Source organism: Notamacropus eugenii, chromosome 6 (assembly GCF_028372415.1).
Source record: "Notamacropus eugenii isolate mMacEug1 chromosome 6, mMacEug1.pri_v2, whole genome shotgun sequence".
Lineage (NCBI taxonomy): Eukaryota > Metazoa > Chordata > Mammalia > Diprotodontia > Macropodidae > Notamacropus > Notamacropus eugenii.
The window spans coordinates 378,420,970-378,443,595 of record NC_092877.1 but is presented as its reverse complement, the minus strand read 5'-3'; the positions used below and the strand labels follow the sequence as shown (position 1 = coordinate 378,443,595).

Below are 22,626 nucleotides of genomic sequence, written 5' to 3'. Positions count from 1 at the left end.
ATCCCACAAAGAGGAAAAGGGAATAAATGCACCTGAAGATATAATTAGTGGCTTATATTTCACTCTGTATGCAGTATACACTGTATACTCACACTCACAGCATTTATGATGGATTAAAATCATCTTAGATGCAGAGAAATACTCCAAGAGTTTGCATTGAAATTGTGATATACCCGTCTACTTCAACACTCAAAAGAAAGACATCGAATGACATCTAAGACAAAATGACAATAATGGGAATGACTTACCAACAGGTTTACCCAAACAATAAATCAATAAATCATATCAAATTTGTCTGTTTGTGTTATCTCACTCCATGTTATCAATCCTACTTTTAAAAGCATATTGGGATTGGGGGAGGGGAAACAGTTGAGTTTAAAATTAAGCACAGCTTGACAAAAGGATCACCAACTATATTTTCATAATCATAAAAAGTCTAAGATACCCAAAATGGTCCACAAAGAACTGATTATTCTAAAATACACAGCATATACTGCAACAAATAATATAAGTGCAGTCAACTTTTTAAAAATCAACAATTAACTGCTCCACTGGAAAGACTTAAAAATGTTCAATTACTGGCACTACACAAAATATCTCAATTTCTGATGACCACATATAAAACTTGGCTTGGTCTCTAAAAAGAAAATAAATACTCTCTAAGGCATCATGTGTTAGTGGTTGTTTTGAATGTGCATCAGATGCATGGTAGGGGAGGCAGGTGCACAAAGACAAGCAGTTACAGTCAACATTCAGAGAGACCTAGTTACATTAGCTCCTGGAGGGCAGAAATCTCCTCAATAAAGATATTTTATGCCTCATTTAGCCCAGCACCAAGGAAGCTGCCCTCCTTCCAGAAGACAAGAGGCATCCTACAACAAATGTCACAGCAACCTCTGATTAGAGCCGAGATCTACGTAACAAAAAGGCTCATGAATGAGCTAGTCTGCAGGAGCTGGGTAGCAAAGAGCAGCTCCTTGAAGGCTGACAACATGTGGGCCGAGTGTCTGTTACGACTCTGTGCCACGTATGGGAATCAAACCACGCAATTTTCCAAAAGACCCTAAAAGCGGAGCTACAAAATAAGGGTCTGGGGGAGCACAATGGCAGATGGGCACTTACTTGGCTTTCATTTGACATTAAGCAAAAGCTCTCTTGGCCATAATTTTGCAACACAGCTCCTTTTAAAACTAATCTGAAAAAGTCTGGAACAGCTGTGAAAGGCACTATTGATTTCAGAGAAAATTAGACTTGTTTGTGAAGCAACATTTCCTATGAATTCATTTTCATTTAATATTCCAAGCAATTATGCTTTGAGTAAAACTGAACACAAATATTCAGTCCAAATGTGCATTTTTAGGAAGAAACTCCAAATAGCAATTTATACATTGAAAAATAACTCTGGACATATATTCTATGCTGCTAAGCACTAAAAATAAAGCCCCTAAAGACAGAACCATACCTTTTGCACTGATCACCTAAATAAAGGAGGGACCACGACAATGCTGGATGCCGAGTCCAGTCTCCCTGTGCTGCTCAAACAGTACACTCCTATCTAATCTCCAGCTTAGCAGTCACCCTGGGGGCCCTCCTCTCCAACATGTCCTTTAATAATCAGGGAAGAGGCCTCAGACCACACAGGGTCCAAAAACACACGGGCAGGAGGTGGAGGCTATTGAATTAGATAATATTCTGAGAAGTTTTAAGTCAAGTCACAGCCATCAAATGGTACAGTTAAGTAAGGAACTACTAAGAAATCCCTCATCACTGGAAGAAGTGTCTGTATATAACAAGCAGTATAAAAAACTTCCTAAAAATGATGCTATTTCAACTCCATATTTTCCAAACGGAGCTAGTTTTGAGTTATACAATAATAAAAAGTGAGGGGCATAAGTAACTTTTGGTTAGATATTATTCCTTAGCTCTAATCTACAATCAAAAGCGTGCTCCCTCCAGCTCTTGGCTGAGATGACATTCCACAGGTATGGGTGATTCTAACACAAACCCAGATCCAACTGTCCAAACATAGGGAGCACACACACGCATACGGAGGGACAAAGACAAACATGAGAGGCATTAACACTAAAGCAGCCAGGGCCAGGCCAGGGGGCAGAGATGCCAACCTCATACTTCCCACATCAACCACTCCAAAACCCAAGGCATTGAGTCTCTAAACTCCATGATGCTGATGGAGAACCTTCAACAACAAGCAGCTTTAACAATAAGCGTTATTTTCCCATATTCTCTAAATTTCTAACCACAGTACCTCTTTCTCAAGGCAATATTGAGAATGACATTAAGCAAAGTCAATCCTACTGTATTCAAATGGCTGGAAGCAAATGACAAATAGGAAAGAATTAAAGTGCCCCCTCCTCCCTTCCTACTTGGAAGGAGCCCTGCAAAATTCCTACAATTCAGGATGGAAAAAGAGTGATTCACCCTGCACAATTTTGGAATTGAGTAATTCTATCCAGGAAAAGATTTCTATGAAAAATAACTGATGTGGAATCAGAAGGTAGCACTGCCTTGGAGGCTGTCATAGCACCTGGTATTTTGGAATAGCGGAGATTAGAACACACAGAACCCCATGATTTCTAGGGGCAAGGGTCTGTGAATTTTTTAAAACTTATCTTGGTAAGTGGATTTCAAAATAATTTTATTGGAATAAAATTATGCCATCTATTTTATGCACTTAAATATTATTCTGCAAAGTAGTCCACAAGTTTCTCCTAAGAGACCATGGGGATCATGACACAAAAAAGTTAAGAATCACTGCTCTCAGGGAGAATAATTTCTACCCAAAGATGCTACTGGCCAAATTACAATTAAACTTGCTTCTGAATATATGAAGGAAGTTATCATAGCATTATAATTTTGAGTTTAAACATTTAGCTCTTTGCTGAGGATGTCGGTCGATATTTATAAACAGCAACATAAACTTAAAATTTTAATTCCCCAAGCAAAATTTTACGAAGACACTTCTCCCTGGTGCACCATCCTTGTCCCTGAAGCACCCTGGGGCACAGCCTGCCTCCTTGAACATGGAAAGGTTTTTCTGGGAACTAACTCCCTCTCCATCTCTTTCTGTCTCACTCTGTGTGGACATTAAATGCACGTGTACAGATTCTCTTTCCTAAGTGAAAAATATTTGATTTGCTTCTTTGATTCCCCAGAGGCTCTCACTAACAAGACCATGTCAATTAGGATGGCATCTCCCAGAAAATATCTACCAACAGCTGCCATGACATTACACTGTCATCCTGAAAGAAACTCTCATTCCTTCAGGAACCACTATGGAAGAAATAGACAAGTCTTAGGCCATTTTTCTTCCAAACATTTATCCAGCTATTTGTAGCTACTTGAACTGATTAGCACCCTTGTGATTACAGTGCATAGTACCTGTATGGCTCTGGCTAAAGCCACTGGATGTGTCTAGCTCCACTTTACCTGCAGCCATTGCTTGCCCTGCGTGCCTAATTAATGCCAAATTGGGCAGACATTTCACAAATGATCTGAACGTATCTGCAAAGCTTCCCCACATTACACTCCACTGCACAGTTGTAGCAGCAGCTCAAGTTACTCAACAAAATGCACCTTTTTCGTGCTCTGTAGGGAAGTCCCCAAATGCTTTCTGTGCACTGCCTGGGGACAGCCTCCTCCATTCCTAAACCATCTCCCAGACTGTGAAAACCAAAATGGCAAGTTCAAGAGTTAATGTATTAGCCTGACAATAAAAAGGGTCCTTCATTATTAATCCATAAGAAAAGCCTCATCTGAAAAGGCTCCACAGTTGGTTTGCGGCACTGAACATGTCAGAAGGCCACCACAAAGCAGCAACACCGACTTAAATTCAACTGCGGCATCATTTTTATCCCCACCAAATGAGACTGAGAGAAAAGAAAACTAGACTAGGTTACAATGCATTGGACTCCACAGGAACTAACAAAGGGAACTTCTCAGAGACTGTCTAAACGTAGTGTTTTCCACACCCTACTACCTATGTGGATAGTTAGTGCATAGTTTTCAACGGGACTTAATATGGAAGTTCTAAACCTTCAATATTCCCCCAAATAAAATAAAGATAATATACCAGGAAGGTGGCAAGAAAGAATGAGTTAACTAGCCAGCCACCAACAAAATCATTTTCTACACCCAAATCATTACATGTTTCTTGAGCCCCTTGAATTGTGAACATCTGGGGGTCATTTTCAAAGTGCCTGTCAATGGTCAATGTGAATCTTTTCTGCCAACTCTTCCTGGGTCAGATTCTTTAAATTATTCTGAAAATCAAAAGTGAGCCTCTCACTCTGTGTCTGTGCAAAGGAGTCGCGGAAGAAGAGATTGACATCTAAGGGTGCTTCCATGTCTGAATCCCAGGAGTCTGTCTCAGTGGTGCTAGAGTCCTCGGTTGTGGTGGGAGGACAGCTCAGCTGCTCTAACTGGTCGATGATATCAGAGAACTGAAAGGCTGAGCTGCCCTCCGAGCGGACTGAGTAGGCTGGGAAATTGACCATGGAACTGGCTTCAGACTGATTGGCTGAGCCAGGGGTGAGCAAGGAGACCCCATTCAGTGGCACATTGAGAGAGCTGCTCTCTGACTGGTGGTTTATTAGGGAACTTGTTTCTGAGGGACTCAAAAGGCTTTGCATTCTGCTGGCTTGGGCTTTTACCTCAAATAACTCAGAGGTATCTGATGGGCGTTCGTTGCCATTGAAATCACTTCCTTCCTCAAATTCAAAATCCTCCTCTAAATTCATATCTACTGCTTCTGTAGAATATCTGTCTGGGCTGGCCTGGGCTGATCCCAGATGTTGAGAGAGACCCATGGTGGGAGAAGATGGGGAGTGGGGGCGCTGCCTAGATGAAAGGCCTTCCTGCAGAGCTAAACAACCATAGGTATAGGAAAATGCCTCAGATCCTCCAGCAAAAAAGGAGATCTCGGCTGGATCATCATCAATAAATTCTTCGGAAACCTGCAACTGGGAGCTTGTCAACATGAAAACAGGGCCAGCCCTGTTGCCGTGCTTGTTACATGGATACTCAACACTGGACATGAAGACACCTGTGGCCAAGTCACCCTCACCATTGCCATCTGGACACGTCACCCCCCTCCCCCTGTCTCGAACTAGCTGGCAGCCATCCCTGGCCTGTGCACCCAGACAAGTGGAGCTGTAATTCCTCGCAACATTACAGGACCCAACACCTTGGAACGACTGGAGTGTTGGAGAGCCACGTGGCTGGACCATTCTCTGGTCAGCTTCTTCAGCTGATGTCACGCTGCTCCTTTCTGCCAGGGGACTCTTCACAGAGGGTGCTTTGGAGGCCAAGAAGGAACTGTTGCTGTCCATGCAAATGGGCAGGTCAGCGGGGGTCGTAGGAGAGGCAGGGACTGAATAAAAGAAGGCATTTGTAGAACTCGGTGAACCAGGAAGTCTCAAGCCTTCGGTAAACGAGATGCTCTGGGAATCAAAATTGTAAAAAGCAACAAGTAAAATTACAACTTTACTTTTAGAAAACGAAATGTTTGTCAAATGTATCAAAGACAGCACTTTCACTGATGTAACAATCACACTGAAAACTGCAACATTTTTCCTGTCACAACTTTATCCCTATTGGAAAAACTAACTATCAAGAGATACTGAACGAATGTTCTTGGTCACATTCTTTCATTATCTGACAAATTAGGCTAATGAAAGGAAAAATCCACCTCCAATAAAAACTTGGAGTGATCTCATCCCAGGAAATGTATGATATTAAATCTTGGAGGCAAAGGCCTAAATTTGGGGTTTTTTTCTGTTGGGAACAAAAATATTCTGCATTTCAGCTCAAACAAGCTCAAGTGATCAAGCTTTAAGAAGACTGCCACCCCACAGGCAAGGTCCAGCATAAACTGGAGGGGAATTACTTAGAGGGAAAACTTCTGGTTTCAAGTTTGGTTTTGTTTGGTTTGTTGTTTTCCACTACGGTTTACAACAAACTGGGCCTAAAGCACAAGCATCCTTGGTACGTTTAAAATATCTTTTGACACAATTAATATCAAAAGCAATTACTTAAAATTAGGTAAGTCAATGCATAATATCCATAATACATATCAATGCCTGAATGGAGATGACAAGAACACCACTGGGCAAGCCAAGTATCAAGGTGGAAACACTCTTTAAAAAGGTGACAATTCTGACTTAGAAGTGATGCATTATGAAATGCGCTCTCCCTGCGCGGCCCTGGCTTTGGCCAAAGCACAGCAGACTCACCTGCTTTGGCAAATCTTTATTCAAAGGTCGAGCAGAGATTCTGGCCTTGCTGTGCCTTCTGCAGAACAAAGGAGAAGTTAGCACAAGAGCAAGCCCGGTTCCTGACACATTCCTCCCAGTAAGCGCATACACATTATCCAGTAAGAAAAGCTCCTGAGAAATTCCAAACATCACACTCCCTGTTTCTTTCAAACAACAACCAGAAAAGGCCTATGCAAGACTAAGTAGAAAATGAAAAACTAAAATTCAGATTGTTAGCATATACACACTAACTCTACTAGAGGGAATGAACAAAAAAAAGTCAAATTGTTGTAGGAAACTGTGACTGCAGACCGGCATTGTGCTGCAGTCTTAGAGGTGCCTGGAGCAAGGGCAAGTCAAGTCCCACGTCCAGGGTCACAAGGTCAATCTGTCAGAGATAAGGTTGGAGAGCTCAGGTCTTCCTGCTTCTCAAGGTCAAATATCCAGCCACTGTGACAAAGGGAAAAACACTAAGAGGAAACAGCAACTTTTCAGCTTCAATGATTCTGACAATCAAAAATGATTCTTTAAAAAAAACAAAGGGGATTGCCCAAACAAAGGAAAAACAAGACAGGAGAGGCAGTGTACTAGGAGGCTCAGTGGATATAATGCTGGGTGTGGAGTCGGGAAGACCTGAGTTCAAATCCAGCCCCACACACTCATTAGTCGAGTGACCCTGGGAAAGTCACTTCACTCTGTTTTCCTCATCTGTAAAATGAGCTGGAGAAGTACATGGCAAACCCCTCCAGTATCTTTGCCAAGAAAACCCCAAATTGATCCACAAAGAGTCAAATACAACTGAACAACAATTATACAACAAAATGCCTCCAGACAGCTAGAAGGCACAATGGATACAGTGATGGATCTCAAGTCAGGAAGCCCTGAATTTAAATCCTGTGTCTGACACTTACTTACTAATTAAGTGTGACCCTGTGTGGGCATGTCCAAATCTTCATGACCCCATTTGGGGTTTTCTTGGCAAAGATGCCAGGCACCTAAGACTGTGAAATACAGGCCAACTGTCCCCAAGCTGAGTCATCAAGGCTACTGTTGTCAGAGACAAAGGAGAAGGTGGGACAACAAAGGCTTAGAGACCTAAGAGGGAAGGCCAAAATGGGCCACAGCTAGGCTGTCTGGCCTGGGGAGCCCTGCAGTGGAGGCCTGGAAGTGCCTAGTGGAGGGGACCCTTTTTAGGAAGACAGGGACATGGCACAGTCCAAGCTGTGCCTTATGGAGATCACAAGGTCAGTGTTGACATCAAACCCAGAAACTCAGCTCCACCATCTGAAAAGAAACACTTCAATCCCATGTTTCCTGACCTCAGTGTCTTGAAACACTCTAAAATGTGTTTTATAAAACATTTCCTGGGGCATTTCATTAAAGATTTTAAGTTTCAGTTTTTACAAATGGGGTCAATGCATTTCAGTCACACAACAACCAGGGCTCACCTTTCATAGGGCATTTTCTTGATCCCACTGTCTTTAACATAGTCCACCAATTGTTTTTGGGTTCTTCCACTGTGGACAAGGTTCAGATGTTGAACATGAGTTATTCCAAGTACTTTACAGTAACAAATGTTTCCAGTTCAAGGTTCTCCAAGCACCTTCCAGCTCCCCTTGCAAGGAACAAGCTTGATCCTCTCATTATCTCAGTGAAATCATTTTTTAAAATCTTAGGTCAAGTGTGCATTGACTAACCATGTAACATTTTACACGGTTAGTACATTTCTTACATGTATGGAGAAAATCTTACAATAGTTTTCTTTCAGTAAACATCTCTCTAGTATCTTACAGAAATTTAAGGAAAGAGTGCTAATAAGACCCATTACCTGTATCTGAATGAAGACCCTCGACTGAAAAAGACCGCTTTCGTTTTTGGCTTGGGCTGATCAAAAAGTCTGAAAAAGGTGTGATATTCTACACAAATCTTCCAGAAGTTCTTACACTCATCTCGACTCCCCAAAAGAAATTCCAGCGTATCCTGATATGGGCCCTGGAAACAAAATAAAAGGCCCCAAGTCACTCATTAAAGAACAAAGGGTTAAACATATAGGAAAGTAACTCAAGAAACAAACCACAACAAGAGATGATAAAGTGAGAAATAATCAAATGCCTCCTTTGGAAATCTCTGTGCGGATGCTAAAGCTAGCTTTGCTAAATGCACACATAAATAGGGCTCTGAAATACAATGTAATTGCTTCTAATGGCTTTTTTAGATAAAATAATCTAGAATTCCTCCTTATTCTCTCTTTACTATGGCAATGCCACTAAGAAAAACAGCACCCTTATTTTGTTTTGTGCTTAGTGAGAAGAACGGCATTTGCTGGTATTTTTCTTTTTCTGTAATCTTCATGCTCTTTTGGCTCTCCCAATAAGAGACTGAATGAGCAATGGTGGCTTTGATGCCAGCTCATATGAAAAGCAAACTGCACGCCTCGATAAAGCCTGCCTTTGACTTTTACTGATCTCCTATGTTCCTGAACTTTGGATGCAGTTCTCTGCTCTAAAGGTCAGTCCTCAGGGCTGCTCTTGTCCCAGAGCTGAGAGCAGCACAAATTCATTCACGACTATCTCCAGAATCAGTCCAATGAGCAGGCCAGTGGCTCTTTACTGGCCGACTGCTCCTGACAATGGATCTGGGCCTCTCACGCAGCCATTGTACTTCTGGAGAACCTTTTCAAGTGTGATCTTTCTCTAAGTCCTCTGAAAAGTGAAGCTTAACTGTTATTAAGTACTTTGATTTATCAACTTTTATGGAGTCTGAAAAATAAACAAATTGCTTGCTTTCCCACAAGGTGGTCGTCAAGTCCCCTTCAATTAACAATAAAGATCAATTTTTCTCAGTCACAGATAAACAAAGGGCCTGCTCTAATGCTGCCTTTAGAAAGACTTTTCAGACCATTCTGGACCAAAGCCTTGATAGTGGGTGTGATCTAGGTCAATTCTCTGAACCTCCACATTTTAATCTCATCTACAGAAGCAGGAATCAGATTAGAGAATGTTGACAGTCCCATGTCCTCTAAGGCTATAAGTGATTCTGAAGATCTCTCTTGTCCCGAAAGGTATATCATGTCTCAGGCAAGTGTGTGTTCGTCCTTCGTTGCTGAAGAAGACCAAGTCATCAGAGAAATAATGACATGACTTGCACTTGACTTTGTTTGGAGTGAGGGAGGGCTGTGCAGGTCACCAGCCTCACTTTTCCTCTACAGCCATCTGAATCCAGTGACCAAATATTCATCAGGATGACTGGATATGACCAAGGATAAGGCAACTGGGCTTAAGTGACTTGCCCAACGTCACACAGCTAGTGAGGGTCAAGTGTCTGAGGTGAGATTTGAAAGTCCTCCTGACTCCTGCACTGGTGCTCTATCCACTGTACCACCTAGCTGCCCCCATCAGGCAGACTTTTACACAACACTTCTTTTTTTGAAAAATATATTCCAGGGAAAAGCACCCACAAGACCAAAAATATATACAGCAGCTCTTTCTGTGGTGGTCAAGAACTGGAAATTGAGGGGATTTCCATCAACTGGGGAACTTCTGAACAAATTGTGATATATGAATCTAATGGAATACTATTGTGCTATAAGAAATGATGAGCAGGCAGACTTCAGAAAAACCTGGAAAGACTTATGTGAACTGATGCTGAGTGAAGCAAGCAGAACCAGGGGAACACTGTATATAGTCACACTGTGCGATGACTGATTTTGATAGACTTAGCCCTTCTCAGCAATGCAAGGACCTAAAACAACTGTATACTATTTGCTCTCTTTTTTTAAGTTTTCTCTTTGTCATGGTTCCTCCCATTCATTGGGATTCTTCTATACGACATGACTAATGTGAAAACATATTTAATAAGAATGTATATGTAGAACCTATACTGGACTGCACGCCATCTTGGGGAGGGGCAAGGGGAAGGAGGCGAAGAAAAGTTAAGAGTGAATGTTGAAAACGAAAGATAAATAATGTATTAAAAAAAGAAAGGAAAATCGATTCCAGCAAAATAAATGTTTCTGAGTGATAAAGAAAAGGGTCAGACAAAGAGGTTATATATAGTGGTAACACTTACATGAACTTCTGGGTGAAGTTTAATAAGAAACCTTTTCCTCTTAAAACTCAGTTTACGGACTTTGGACCAATTGAAGGTGTTAATTTTGGTGTTCCCCTACATTTTAAAAAACAAAATAGTTAACAACACATTTGCTATTATATAAGCACTTACCCTAAAACTCTCTTTCTCTCTCTCTCTCTCTCTCTCTCTGTCACACACACACACACACAGACACACACACACACACCCCACACACACACCCCCAATCCAATGCCAATGACTGATTAATTTTACAAATTCGACAGGTAATAAATACAAAATGTACCAAACCACAGATTTTTTTTTTTAAGACTTCAAGTGCCTAAATCTGTGTACAAGAGATGTCCCCTTGTAATTCCTATCCTTTGATAAGACTCTATGTACAAATAGGACTTTTGTAATACACAAAGACAGAGATGAAAAGCGGGTGGAGGCAGCAGCTGGACTAAGACCAGGTTGGCCTGTTAAGAAACTGGGCAAGATGAGGCTAACTGTAAAGCAAGTGGAACAACAAACACAACACTTACTACGTGCATGGAAGGTGAACTCTGTGAGGAGAGGAGGGCAGGCAGGGGGGCTGAAGGTCGAAGTAACCATGCTTTAACCAATGAATATGATATAATTTTTAAAGTCAAGGAAAAGAACGGACTTTCCAAAGAAGTGGCTTATAACCGGTGCCTATTATGCCGTATCCTGGCAGAAGTGAATATTTAGCACATGCTTGCTGCTCTTATTTTACATCTAATCATAAAATATGCTGATGATGCTTGCCTTGCTTTTTGGGGGCCGAGGAATTAAAGCCCACTTTCTCTGAAGGCTCATCTTATTTTCAAGGAAAATACCCTCTGAAACTTTTACATCCCAGGAGACTGGGCCCTGAGCGGCACCACCAGGCAGGGTCAGCAGCCTGAGCATAGGAAAGGTAGTTTTCTAAGGGTCTCTGGAGTCCGAGAGACTCCCTGGTCCTTTAACTGATGCACTTCTCTGCCATGACAGAGAGGGGAAGCAGCAGCTCAAGTTGTGATTCCTGTTCATGTTCAGAGAGACTGACAGCACTGACTTCTAGAAGCCTCTGGTCATTGCAGAAACTGAGAAGAGAAGCCAAAAGAGCCTCCCCGCTGGCCAGCTGCTGTATGACCACTGAGCCACAAAAGTGCTTCCTCGCTGCAGGCAGGCACCATGAATGCTGCTTTTAAACCCTGCATTCTGGGGGCTCCAGGCTCTGAGGATGGGAGGGTCCTCAGGCAGGATGCTTGAGGGTTGGCACACAGCAAAAGCCAGGAGGTTCAGCTGCTCAAGTGAACTGCCAAAACAGCCAAGGGACCCCACAGAAATCACTTCCAGCTGCTGGCTTTGCTTGCATTTTTCTCTTTTTAAAAACAGAAAATTACTAGCTCAAGATCTAAGCTCCCACCCTAAATCAAAAGGAATAACTGGTAGAAACTTCATGGTTTTAAAGAATGAACAAAATAAACATTTACAGTCCTCGAGCTACGGTTCAGACTTTCTGATTAGGACCAAAGTGTTGAAGCTTTTTTAAAAGCCAGGCTCATTTACTGTACTACACCTTTCGGTCCCCAACTTTCCAAAGTGGTGATTTTCAGATTCCTTTTCTTGATCTTTTTTGAGAAGACGATTAAATCACCTCTGGTCACAACTCAAGTGTCTTTCTGCTTTTAACTGCTAAGGATATATCTACTGCAAACCAATACTATGTTCATGTGCTAAATAGAATGTGGCATACGTGGGAAATGAGCACACCAAACAACGTACACAAAGGGCCTTCCGTAAGCTCAGCAACATCACCTTCAGGAAGAAATGCCGACATTCTCGCTTAATTTGGAACATAATAAAATCAGCGTTTAAGTTCGGCACACAAAGTGATTTCGACAGGCTGAACCTAGGCCCAAACTTACAAAATCAGATTTAATCACAATAAATATACAGTCCTGAATACAGACTCAAATAATCAATTACGCAGGTACAGGGCAGCAATTCATATGAAAAAGACCAGGAATTTGAGATGACCACAATAAGATGATTTTAAAATGCTGACACAAGCTTGTGTTTCACTGACAGATCCCAGAGAGCTACAGTCCTATATAATGTGAAAAGCAGAGGACCAAAACGCACAGCTGGCCAGAGCACACCTACAACACCAAGCTGAAGTGGGCATGATGTTTTACAGGGGATACTGACAAACAAAGAACAGAGAGGTGATGAAGGTGAAAAGCCAGGAATGATGTCACCCAATGCTGATGGCTTCCATCAGCATCTGAGGAGCCATGAGGTGGAAGATGGTAGACGTAGTTTCTCAGAACTGAGGCCTACCATGTGTAAATCTTTAATGAAGGCTTGCTAACATTTATTACCAGGACCTGACACAAGCTGAGTGAACCTATTGGGAGGCAGATTTTTATTCAAACATGAATTTGCAAACAAATTTAGAGTGCTTGTGTCTAAAAGTGTTCAAGCGTAGGCTCCTGGTCAGAAACACTCAAGAAAAATTCCTACAGTGGGTGAGCAGCTACACTCGATGACCTCTGACATTGATTTCAACTCTTACATTAGATGAATTTCGACCAAATTTTTATAAGCTTAAGACATAAGATAACTATAAGACACAGAAATAAATCAAATTTGAAGATGACAAGTTTTTTTAAAAGTCATTAACACCCCTCCCCCTATGAAACCTACCTGGAATACAAGCACACCCATGTGAGAAACAGCAAGGTGAATTTTGGTCCCTTCTCGGTCAGAGGCCAGATGAAACTTGATCCCATACATCTCTAACTTCCTAGCAATTTCAAGTACCTGGAAATCTGACTCAGCAGGTGTCTGGCCCCTTTAATGGAAAATAACATGAGAGCAATTTTTAGTACAACTTCAGAAATAACCGACTTCTAACAGAGTTGAAGAGCCTTCCATAATTTAACAGGAAACACCAGGATTTTCTATTTAAGTGCCTACCTACTGATTGATTAGATTGACTTGAACCCTAGTTCATTACAATGATCTAAATTACCTTCCACTCTAGAGTAAATTTTCTGCTTGGTAAATGTCATCTGTGGAGTCAGTAAATGTCCAGGATGTTTGTAGCTGACTGACAAAATTATATACAGGCAGAGAAAATTATATACAGACAGAGAAAAACTCACATAGAAAGTGAGGAAATGTTCTGAGACTCAGGAGGCATTACCCTGTTTCCAAAGCTCACTAAGAAAGGATTAACTACCTAGCAATTTTTCTAGCAGTCATGTTATTCAACTGGCAAACACTGCCTTCTAAAAATAAGAGATTAATAAGTCCCCCCATAGGGAAAAGTATTTCTCCCATCAATACTAGGGCACACTAACAAGCCAACTGGGAGCCATGAACTAAATTATGTCCTGGGATGTTGTTTGTCTGGCCCTTGGGGCAAATGCACTACATGAAAGATCTGACCAGGTTGCTCCCCTGTTCTGTATACTCCAGGATCCCTATAGCCTCCCAGACTCCAACACAAGATGCTCTTCCAGACATTCAGAGCCCCCTCCCCACCACACACACTTCCTTCCCTCTCTCCCCTGTACTCAGCAATACAGGACACTGGCCTCTATCCCCAGACTATGGATGTATTCAATGGCTATTTGGCCACACAGAGAATGCTTCTCCTTCCTCTTCTCCTCCGACCCCTGGCTTCCTTCCAAGGTTTCCTTCCTTCCCTGCTAAAACACTACCTTGCGTGAAATCTTTCCTGATTCTCCTTAAAGCTACTGCCTTCCCTCTATTGAATATCTCCAATCATTCCTCAGTCAATACATGTTTATTTATGAAGTGCCTACAAATTGTTAGGGATACCAAAAAAAGCTCCCAGTCTAATGGGGGAGACAACCTGCAAACAACTGGGTACAAACAAGATATAAACAGGATCTAGTCCTCCCCCAACCCCCATTTCATTCACTATTATTAACCATCTTCCCCCACTCGTGGGCAGCCAAAAGCTAGAGAAGTGTTATTATGTTAAATGGTCTGGTGGAAAGTTATTTCTATAACCTTGAGGATCCAACTGAGCCTGGTGCCGCCAAAGAAAATGAATGCCCTTCACCATCAGGGACTGGCTACAGGCTGTCTTGACTGAAAAAGGAGAAAGTGTTGGCATGACCAAGTGGAAAACTTCAAGAAATATCAAAAATGAGACTTTACAAAATGACTGGGGCGGGGGGGAGGGATTTCTTTCTTGTAAAAGAGGAACCATAAACACTGAGGAGCAGCTAAAAATATAAACGTACACCCAGGCTTGCATGGGCCTTTCTAAGACAATAATGGGGTCCTGCCCAGCTGGCAAAGTTAAGATCTTAGGAGGGGGTCTAAAAACAAGAGAAGCCTGAGAAGTGGCAGACACACAGTCTGGGCACAAAGGGTGATGCTCTAACATGGATACATTTTTACATCTTCATTGTCACAAATTCCAAAAACACTGAAAACTGTTAAAAATGAAATCTGGTCTTATCCAAAGTTTCTTCTTGAAAAAGGGCCCCTGGTCCTGTCCCCTCTTCTTACTCCAAATAAGGACAAATCTTCTATTTCCAGGACCTTGAGGAGAATTTCCAGCCCCACCAAAGAAGAAGATGCTGGCAATATTCAGATTTCCTTTTTCTTTAGACTCCCTTTGAGGCAAGGACTGTGTACCTTCTGCTCTTCCACTGAGGATCAGTCCCTCCAAAGGCCAGCTTGCCTGACACTGGTCACCACTCCCCTCACTCCCTAGGGTTCCCTGTCTCCTCCAGGTGTCCGTGTCCAGTCCTAACCTTGTTTCTGACTCCTCCCTCTAGTCTCTATGGCACCCTCTACTCTCTATGGCACACTGCTCCTGCAAGATCCTCCCTCTACTGCTGAGGTAAGACTACTCACATCAGAAGTTTTAAAGATAAACGGGGTGCTACTACAACTTAATACAAACTCCCCTTTGGCTCCTGGGTGCTTCCAGAGCCCACCCCAAGGTGGGAGAGGACAGAGGGAGCAACATTGCTAATATGTGCAGAGAATCACTCATGCAAGGCATTCCAGTGAGCAGAATGGCCAGGTCTTATTGCCTGAGGTCACCCCAACTGCTCCAGACACCCAGGCAAAGTCATGTGACCTCCAGATGGACCCCTCCCCAAGGAACCCCGCCTGGCCATGCACCTGAGGACTTTGGGATCTGTTAGCCTAGAGTTGAGCACTGTCCTTCCCAATTAAGAGCAGAATCTCTCTGAGAGCAGAAACTGGTAGCCCAAAAGAAGTGTTTTAAGAAATACTTTTTTTTCATTTATACATTTATCATCTACTATAAAATACAAGTGAAAAGAGGGCAACATTACATGAAAATATTTAAACATTTCCATTTAGTAAACCACAAAAATAAGGCTCAATTCATGAACACATCAAGAGTGGCTACGAATGTCCATTTAGCATAGGTGATTTTTACAAAAACAAAAGGATTAGCGTTCTGGAGCTGGAGTCCTGGAGCTGGGTGGCTCTACTTCTGCAAGTCTCAGCCTCCTCCCCTGTCTGCTAAGGACGTTCACACCTGCAGTCCCTAAGACCTTCTGGATAAGCAGTGCTTCCAGGACATTCTCCTTCTCATTTCCGGGATTTCTTTACTTCCAAAAACTCAACATTCTGCAAGATGATGAAACTCACCTGAAACTCTTACCTCCTCACATCATTTGAGGGCAGGGACTGTATTGTCAAGCCTTTCTTAGTCCCCAGGGCCTGGCACATAGTAGGAGCTTAATAAATGTTTACTGATTCTGATTCTTTACTGACTTTTCTCGTGCTATCATTCGCTTCCTGCTTTGCCCCGCCCCCGTTGAACCCTGATTTCCAATACATATTATGACTGTGTAAACAAGTTCCCGTCCTACCAGTCCCCCTCTCCTATGCTCAATTAATAAATATAACCAGTAATGTTCAAAAATCAAAAGCTGCTTTTGCTTACATATGTTTTCGATGGTATTCTAGAATCTTCTCTTGAATACGTTCTTGGTTTGGCACATATTTACTTATTTTAAGATGTTCTCGGTCTGCAGTTTCCTCATAGTCTCCTATCTCGGCTGAGGTAAAATCAACAAAACAACTTGTTTAAATTTTTAAAAAACAGTAAACTGTAAACTCAGAAAAAGAACCAACAAGAGATGAGATTTATGCCCAATAAAGGGCTAAAAGGCTTCAATGAACCACACAGACCTTCCTAAAACAAACACCTTTTCCCCCATCCCAAAAGAGCAGTCCATCAAAATAACCTTTAGAGAGTCAGAATTTCTTGTTTCATTTTGTCAAAGCAGGGAGGAAACGTGAAGCTAAATCCAAACCTGTCTTGGCAATGAGTTTGAGACGCACGATACTTCTCCAACTCAAAGCCCTCCCGAAGCCTTCTTGAGATCCCCAATGGCTGGTCCTCTCCCCACCCTCCTTGAAGTTATCTTGCATTTACTTTGTTTTCTATTTCTCTGTATATGGTTGATCTTCCTAGTAGAAGGTTTATCTTTGTAAGCACTCAATAGGCTCTTAATCAATGCTTAATTAAATGAATCCAACATGAAATGGATCCTCTGAGTGTCCACAAAACATTACAACAGGAGGGGGATACGTCAGCAGTATGAGAGAATCTTGGCTACAAGTGGTGGTGGGTAACAAGGGAAGACAACAGAAAGGTTTCCCTGTCCTTTTCCCCAAACTTCTCCCTCTTTGCTTTCAACTTACGGAAATTAGTTTTGTTTTGCTTTGGTTTAGAATCTCATATTTACATCTTTATCCTTCTTTTAAAACTGAACTGTTCTAAGAGGTGTTCTTCAATTGTTTCTCTACTTTTCTGTTTTTCCCCCCTTATATTTACAACCAAATTTGATTTTGAAATACTTGTTACCACTTGTATCAAGATTTGAAGAAACACTGCCTTTCCCTCTCCCCTTTGGGGTCATTATGCTTTGCTTCACTAAAGTCATTCGAGGTGATCACAACCCTAGAATTCAGGACCATCTCTTCTAAAATGTGTTACCTCTTTGGATCATGACCTGATTTTTATGGGGTTGACTCTAAAATACAGTTTTAACAGAAAGTGAAGCCTATACAGCTGAGTGCATCCAAGAGTTTCAGTCCCCAGTTTGTACATAAAAGCTCTTGTCCAGGGGGTTCCATTGCACTGTTGGGTTCCTCAGAGAATCTGAAAGCTCTAAACCAACCAGTGAGTTTCATTATCATCTACATATTGGGCCTCTGCTGCTTTCCAGGTGCAGACATGCCCTGGAGACACCTTCCCTGAACTTCCACACAGGCTTGGGGAGGAGAAAGATACTAACACTGCAAGAGATGAGAAATGAGGAGGGCGGCCGTGTTGTCACTGCAGGGCAGTCGTTCCTCCACCAAGTCTCTCTTGATTTGCAAGGCAAACAAGTACCTAAAGAAAGAGCGTGTTCAAAGTTATTTTTAGATACAAACTTTGAATCCCATCTGCAGACCAGGCATCCACTGCTCCTGGGGAGCAACAGTAAGGAAGGGCTGTCAGCAATGGATGCGGCAGCTGACCATGAGCCAAAGGAGCTGTCACTGAGGACCGAGAGAACAAATGCCACAAACAAGCGCCTACTAATCAGAAAAAAACTGGAAATAAACTTGGCCAGGTGGAGTCACCATCAACCAGCCAATCAGCTTTGTTGACATCCATGCACAGTCAGACGTGGCATCATCTTGCAGAGGGCAGGCTTAGAAGCTAGTGTGGACTTGTGTTACACATAAAAAATTGCACCCACCTTGGCAGCAGTATAAAGCAAAGGTGCCTACACCCTAGTCAATACTTGGACAGCTGCATTTAACTTCAACCAAGTCATCATCAGAACCTTCTGGACCAGTATCCAGAGTGGTTGACAGATGCCCCCTCCCCTAGAAAGCCTTATGGGACCAGAGAAGAGGGTCTGGCTCGCAGCATCATCCACAGCTATACACTAATCATTCAGGATCACAGTGTTCACTGTATTCACACATACATTTTGCATTGGATCCCCAGAACAAGGTTTAGCTCCAAATGTCACACATTTCAATCACCTTAAAAGAAGTGATTGCCTTTTATTCACATTCATCTTTCTTATCTTAATCCTTCAAAAGCTTTTAAAAGATAAAATGTGAATTACTAATCATTGAAAAAACATCTGATTAGAATAGGGCTGTTCTTTTCACTAACATTCTGTTAATGATACAATCATTTTGAAAAGGAGGAACAAACGTAAACTTTTTCTGACTTGAAACTCCAAGGAAATCTCAGGCTTCAGGAACACAATCAGGCAACGTAAAGACTTCAGAAGGGACGCTGTAAGTGAGGAGGGTTTTGTTCTGTTTTTACGCTTAGTTTCTCAGGATCCATGGCCATGGCAATGTTTAGACTCCAGGTGTTAGATAATAACTTCCAGAATAGCTCCAAGGATCCTAGAGTCATAGTGACAGACGGTCCTACCGAGGCTTCACTGCACTGTGAGATGAGGGGGGCATAATATAACATTTGCTACGCTTGCACTGAATGACGACATTGGTAAAGTTAACCTGTGAGCTTAATGATAGTAAGATGCCTTCCTTGTTTGCTGCTCTGTAAAGCAAGTGGGCAGTGAGCACCCAAGGGGGAAGTGCACCGGTGTACTTGTCTCGCCTACCCATGCGAGAAGGGTGATTAGGATATGCTGAAGGAGTCTTTCTCATTGTCAGCAACCCTTTGAGAAGACTAGACTAGAATAAGGTCAGATCATTAACCTCTCTGAAGCTGTTTCCCATCCTTCCTCTCTGACCAGCTTAAGAGTGAACCCGCTAGAGGCCAGAGTCCAAAATTCCAGCACCTCTTGTGTGTTATCTGTGAAACAGACATGAAGGTTCATTACATTTCCTGGGAGAATTTGATGGCATTTTTCATCAGTATTAAGTGGCAAAGATATTCCAAAATAAACAGGGCGTCACTCAGTCAATCAACTAATATTTATGAAGCACCTACTATGTGCCAGGTGCTGGGTTTAGCACTAGAGACACAAAGTATGGCCTCAAGGACCTCTCACTTTAATAGGGGTATCTTCAGAGAGCAAACAGCTCCTGAGAGTCCTTTGATTTCTCAACATTATGCAGACCAATTCCAGACCTCTCCTCATTTTAGAATGGCAAAGTAAACAGGCTCATAGATGTAGGCCTGCAGGGGAAGTTAGCACTTTTCCCGCTGCACTGTGCTGAGTCTTCCATCCCTACTCTACTGCCTAAGGGGTGACAGGAAACATTCCAAACAACACAGGAGGAAGGTGGTCCAAACTGTGACGTCATAGGCCTATTCCGTTAGTCTAAAACATAGCAATATCACTTGACTGGAACTCTTACTGAAATTTATTTTGCAAGGCAGAAACAGACCGAAAATTTGAGGCCAAGTTTCCTCTTTCCTTTTAAATTTTAAGAGCATCATGCTGCAAAAATAAGACATATCTATCAGTATATTGACCTCTTTGGGCATAGATGTACTAGGGTCTTTCCAATTACAAACATTCTCTAAATGATCTTAATCAATATATTAGCAAAAGCATTTGAAAAGAAAATTTAACCTAGCCCTAACACCTCATTGTCTAACAACTTCACTTTACTGTAAGAAACATCTGCATCATAAATTCTTGGCTGGCTTTCTAATTCCACTCCTAGAACCACTAAATACTCTTATTTTTATTTTTAAACATGTTAAGTTACAGCTTCTTTACCTTGTGTACTCTTCCTGCAACTGTCCAGGGTCAGGTGGGAAAAATTTGACAGCTAGCCGAAGCATTGTGTTCTTTGGTCCTACGACAAAAAGATTTTAAAACTCCAAAACGTTACTTTCTATAGGCACATAAATAACAAGTTTAACTTGGTATTTTTGAAACAATGTAAAAATATTTCATTTTAAATCCAACAATATTAATTATTCTCCTTACATAGCATTATGTGAGGTCTAGTGCTTTTTTAGGGCTTTTCTTTGGCGGATGAGGGGACACCCTGTGATTCTATCAGGGTGGGGAAATCCTAATGCAGCCAGGTAGCAGACTAGATAGTTATTCCTGAGTTCAAATCTGGTCTCAGATACTTCCTAGCTGTGTGACTCTGGGCAAAAATCATTTCACCTGGTTTGCCTCAGTTTCTCATCTGTAAAATGAGCTAGAGAGGGAAATGACAAACCACTCCAATAGCTTTGCCAAGAAAACTCCAAATAAGGTCACAAAGAGTGGGACACCACTGGACAAAACCATCACAAACACTCTCTGCTGGTACAGATAAGTGATACACAGCTCATCAATCAGTGACACACAACCTTAGCCCATTTTCCTGGGTCTCTAGGAAGTTACTTTCTTGTCCTGGTCCTGCAAATACCTGAGGCAACCTTGAGTACCAGTCTTCTGCCTCCCATGCCAGGGTCTGGCCTGGTCTCCAGGGAGTTTGTAGTTATACATACTATCATTCTCAGGATACCAGAGCAGCTCATGTGTCCAAGTTTTTTGGTGAACAAACTGGGACTACAGACACTACTTGAGGCTGCCTTGAAGAGTTAGGTCCCAACTAGAAACACTCCACCCCTCAATTTTCATTAAGAAGATTCATTAATCATAAGAAAAACTAAAGTGCCCAATTTTATTTTTAAAATAAGACATTTTTCAATGTGTTCAAGCTCACAGTAAATGTGCAGAGAGACGAGTGTTTGTAGTACAGAAATACAACTCTTTAAAGTCATCATGCTCTTAGAGGTCAGATTTCCCAAATGTGCATTATTGTACACAAAAGAACTTCTAACGAACCAGGGTGCCAGGAATGGCAAAGGAGTACAATAATGTGCTTCCAGAAATAACCAGAGTACAGAAGCTGGAAAAGTTATGAGAAAATCATTCTAATAGAGTAACTTAGATGGCATTAACTTCTCAAGTCACACTGTCACAGTATGAATAACTGGGGCTCTGTGAAACACAGCTCTTGCTGAGGATATAACAAAATTAAAATATATTATTGCATCTTTAATAAACAAAAATATCTCATTAAATGAATAATTCCACTTAGCAATATTATTTTATTAGCAAATTATTCAAAGAAAGAATTTTAGCTTCTAACCTTTCACAACCCAGAGAGATACCAGTCTGATCTTTATTTTCTCAAAGAGGTCATTCTGGAACCTTCAAGACTAACCCATGTAACAACCTCAAGTACACATTTCCTGTTGTGAGCCTCCAAGACCAATGCCTCCTGGGTTCAGGGCCCTTTTTAGGGTACCACATGGTCAATGACCTAGCAGTTTGGCCACCTGGGCAGTTAAAGCAGAAGTCAATGATGAGAAAGTAAAATTGGGTTCCGCAAGAGAGGAGGGGGACAATCAGCTGCTAGTAACAGGAAACTGGCATGCTGTCAATCATTTTAGAGTGAGCTATTAACCGTGGTCAGCAACACTCCTAAGTGTAGCCTAAACAAGATTAAAATGTTAATTGCGAAATATTTAACAAAATTAGCAAAAAGAACATCAACAATGTTAACATGTGACCATCTAGGTCAATCCACAGCACACTGGGATCCTTATGTAAGGTTTAGTGGCCCCAGTTCTACTGGAATTTGACGCCCTTGCTTTAGAAAAACAAAATAATTTCTGTCATCAATACTGAGGAGTGGAATGGTATTATGAGGTGCAAAAGTGGCCTCATACACAATACTTATTGGAGTTTATTGCTATACTGAATCTTTATAACTTTTAATCACATTTAATAACACCAGAAAAAATATAAAGGTATTTTCCAAATGGTCTGGTTACTCATGTCTGCAGTTATATGACAAGTAATATAACTGCAATTTATATGACGACTTTTATTTATCCTTTCACTTACTAAAATCTTTCCATTATCAATCAGTTTAAAAGGACTTTCTACTTCTTCCGATGATCTTGTAGTCACTCAACTCTTGACCTATTGGATTCTCCAAGGGAATGAAAGTTCCGTGGGACAAAGACTTCTCCCTTTTTCCAGATTTACTGTTTTACTTTGCTTTAGGGCAGATATTTCTCCCTTTTTCCAGATTTACTGTTTTACTTTGCTTTATGCACTCTGCATAATCAATTAATTAAAAGCAGTTATTAAGTACCCAGCATGAATACCATGTGTGAGGAACAGCAGGAAGAAAGGCAGCCTGACTGTATTGCTGAGTAAGGGAAGTAAAATATGATGAAACTAGAAATTTCAACCAGTGGAATTGATTGAGCAACATAATATCGTCTATGGGATGG

The 22,626-nt window shown here is 41.6% G+C and overlaps 1 protein-coding gene across 7 annotated transcripts in view; it reads right to left on the bottom strand.

Moving 5' to 3' along the window:
• FARP2 (FERM, ARH/RhoGEF and pleckstrin domain protein 2) overlaps window positions 1-22,626 on the bottom strand; it is a 101,496-nt gene that overhangs the window by 37,740 nt on the left and 41,130 nt on the right. For all 7 annotated transcript variants that reach the window (XR_011969171.1, XM_072618757.1, XM_072618756.1 and 4 more), the window contains 9 exons: window positions 20,096-20,174; window positions 17,684-17,781; window positions 16,324-16,438; window positions 13,059-13,206; window positions 10,341-10,436; window positions 8,101-8,264; window positions 7,721-7,789; window positions 6,252-6,309; window positions 5,204-5,459 (listed from right to left, as the gene is read on the bottom strand). Coding sequence is in view for 6 of the 7 variants with exons in the window: in XM_072618757.1 (XP_072474858.1) it covers window positions 5,204-5,459; window positions 6,252-6,309; window positions 7,721-7,789; window positions 8,101-8,264; window positions 10,341-10,436; window positions 13,059-13,206; window positions 16,324-16,438; window positions 17,684-17,781; window positions 20,096-20,174 (1,083 nt within the window). In the remaining variant the exon portion in view is untranslated. The remainder of the gene's footprint in view (window positions 1-5,203; window positions 5,460-6,251; window positions 6,310-7,720; window positions 7,790-8,100; window positions 8,265-10,340; window positions 10,437-13,058; window positions 13,207-16,323; window positions 16,439-17,683; window positions 17,782-20,095; window positions 20,175-22,626) is intronic.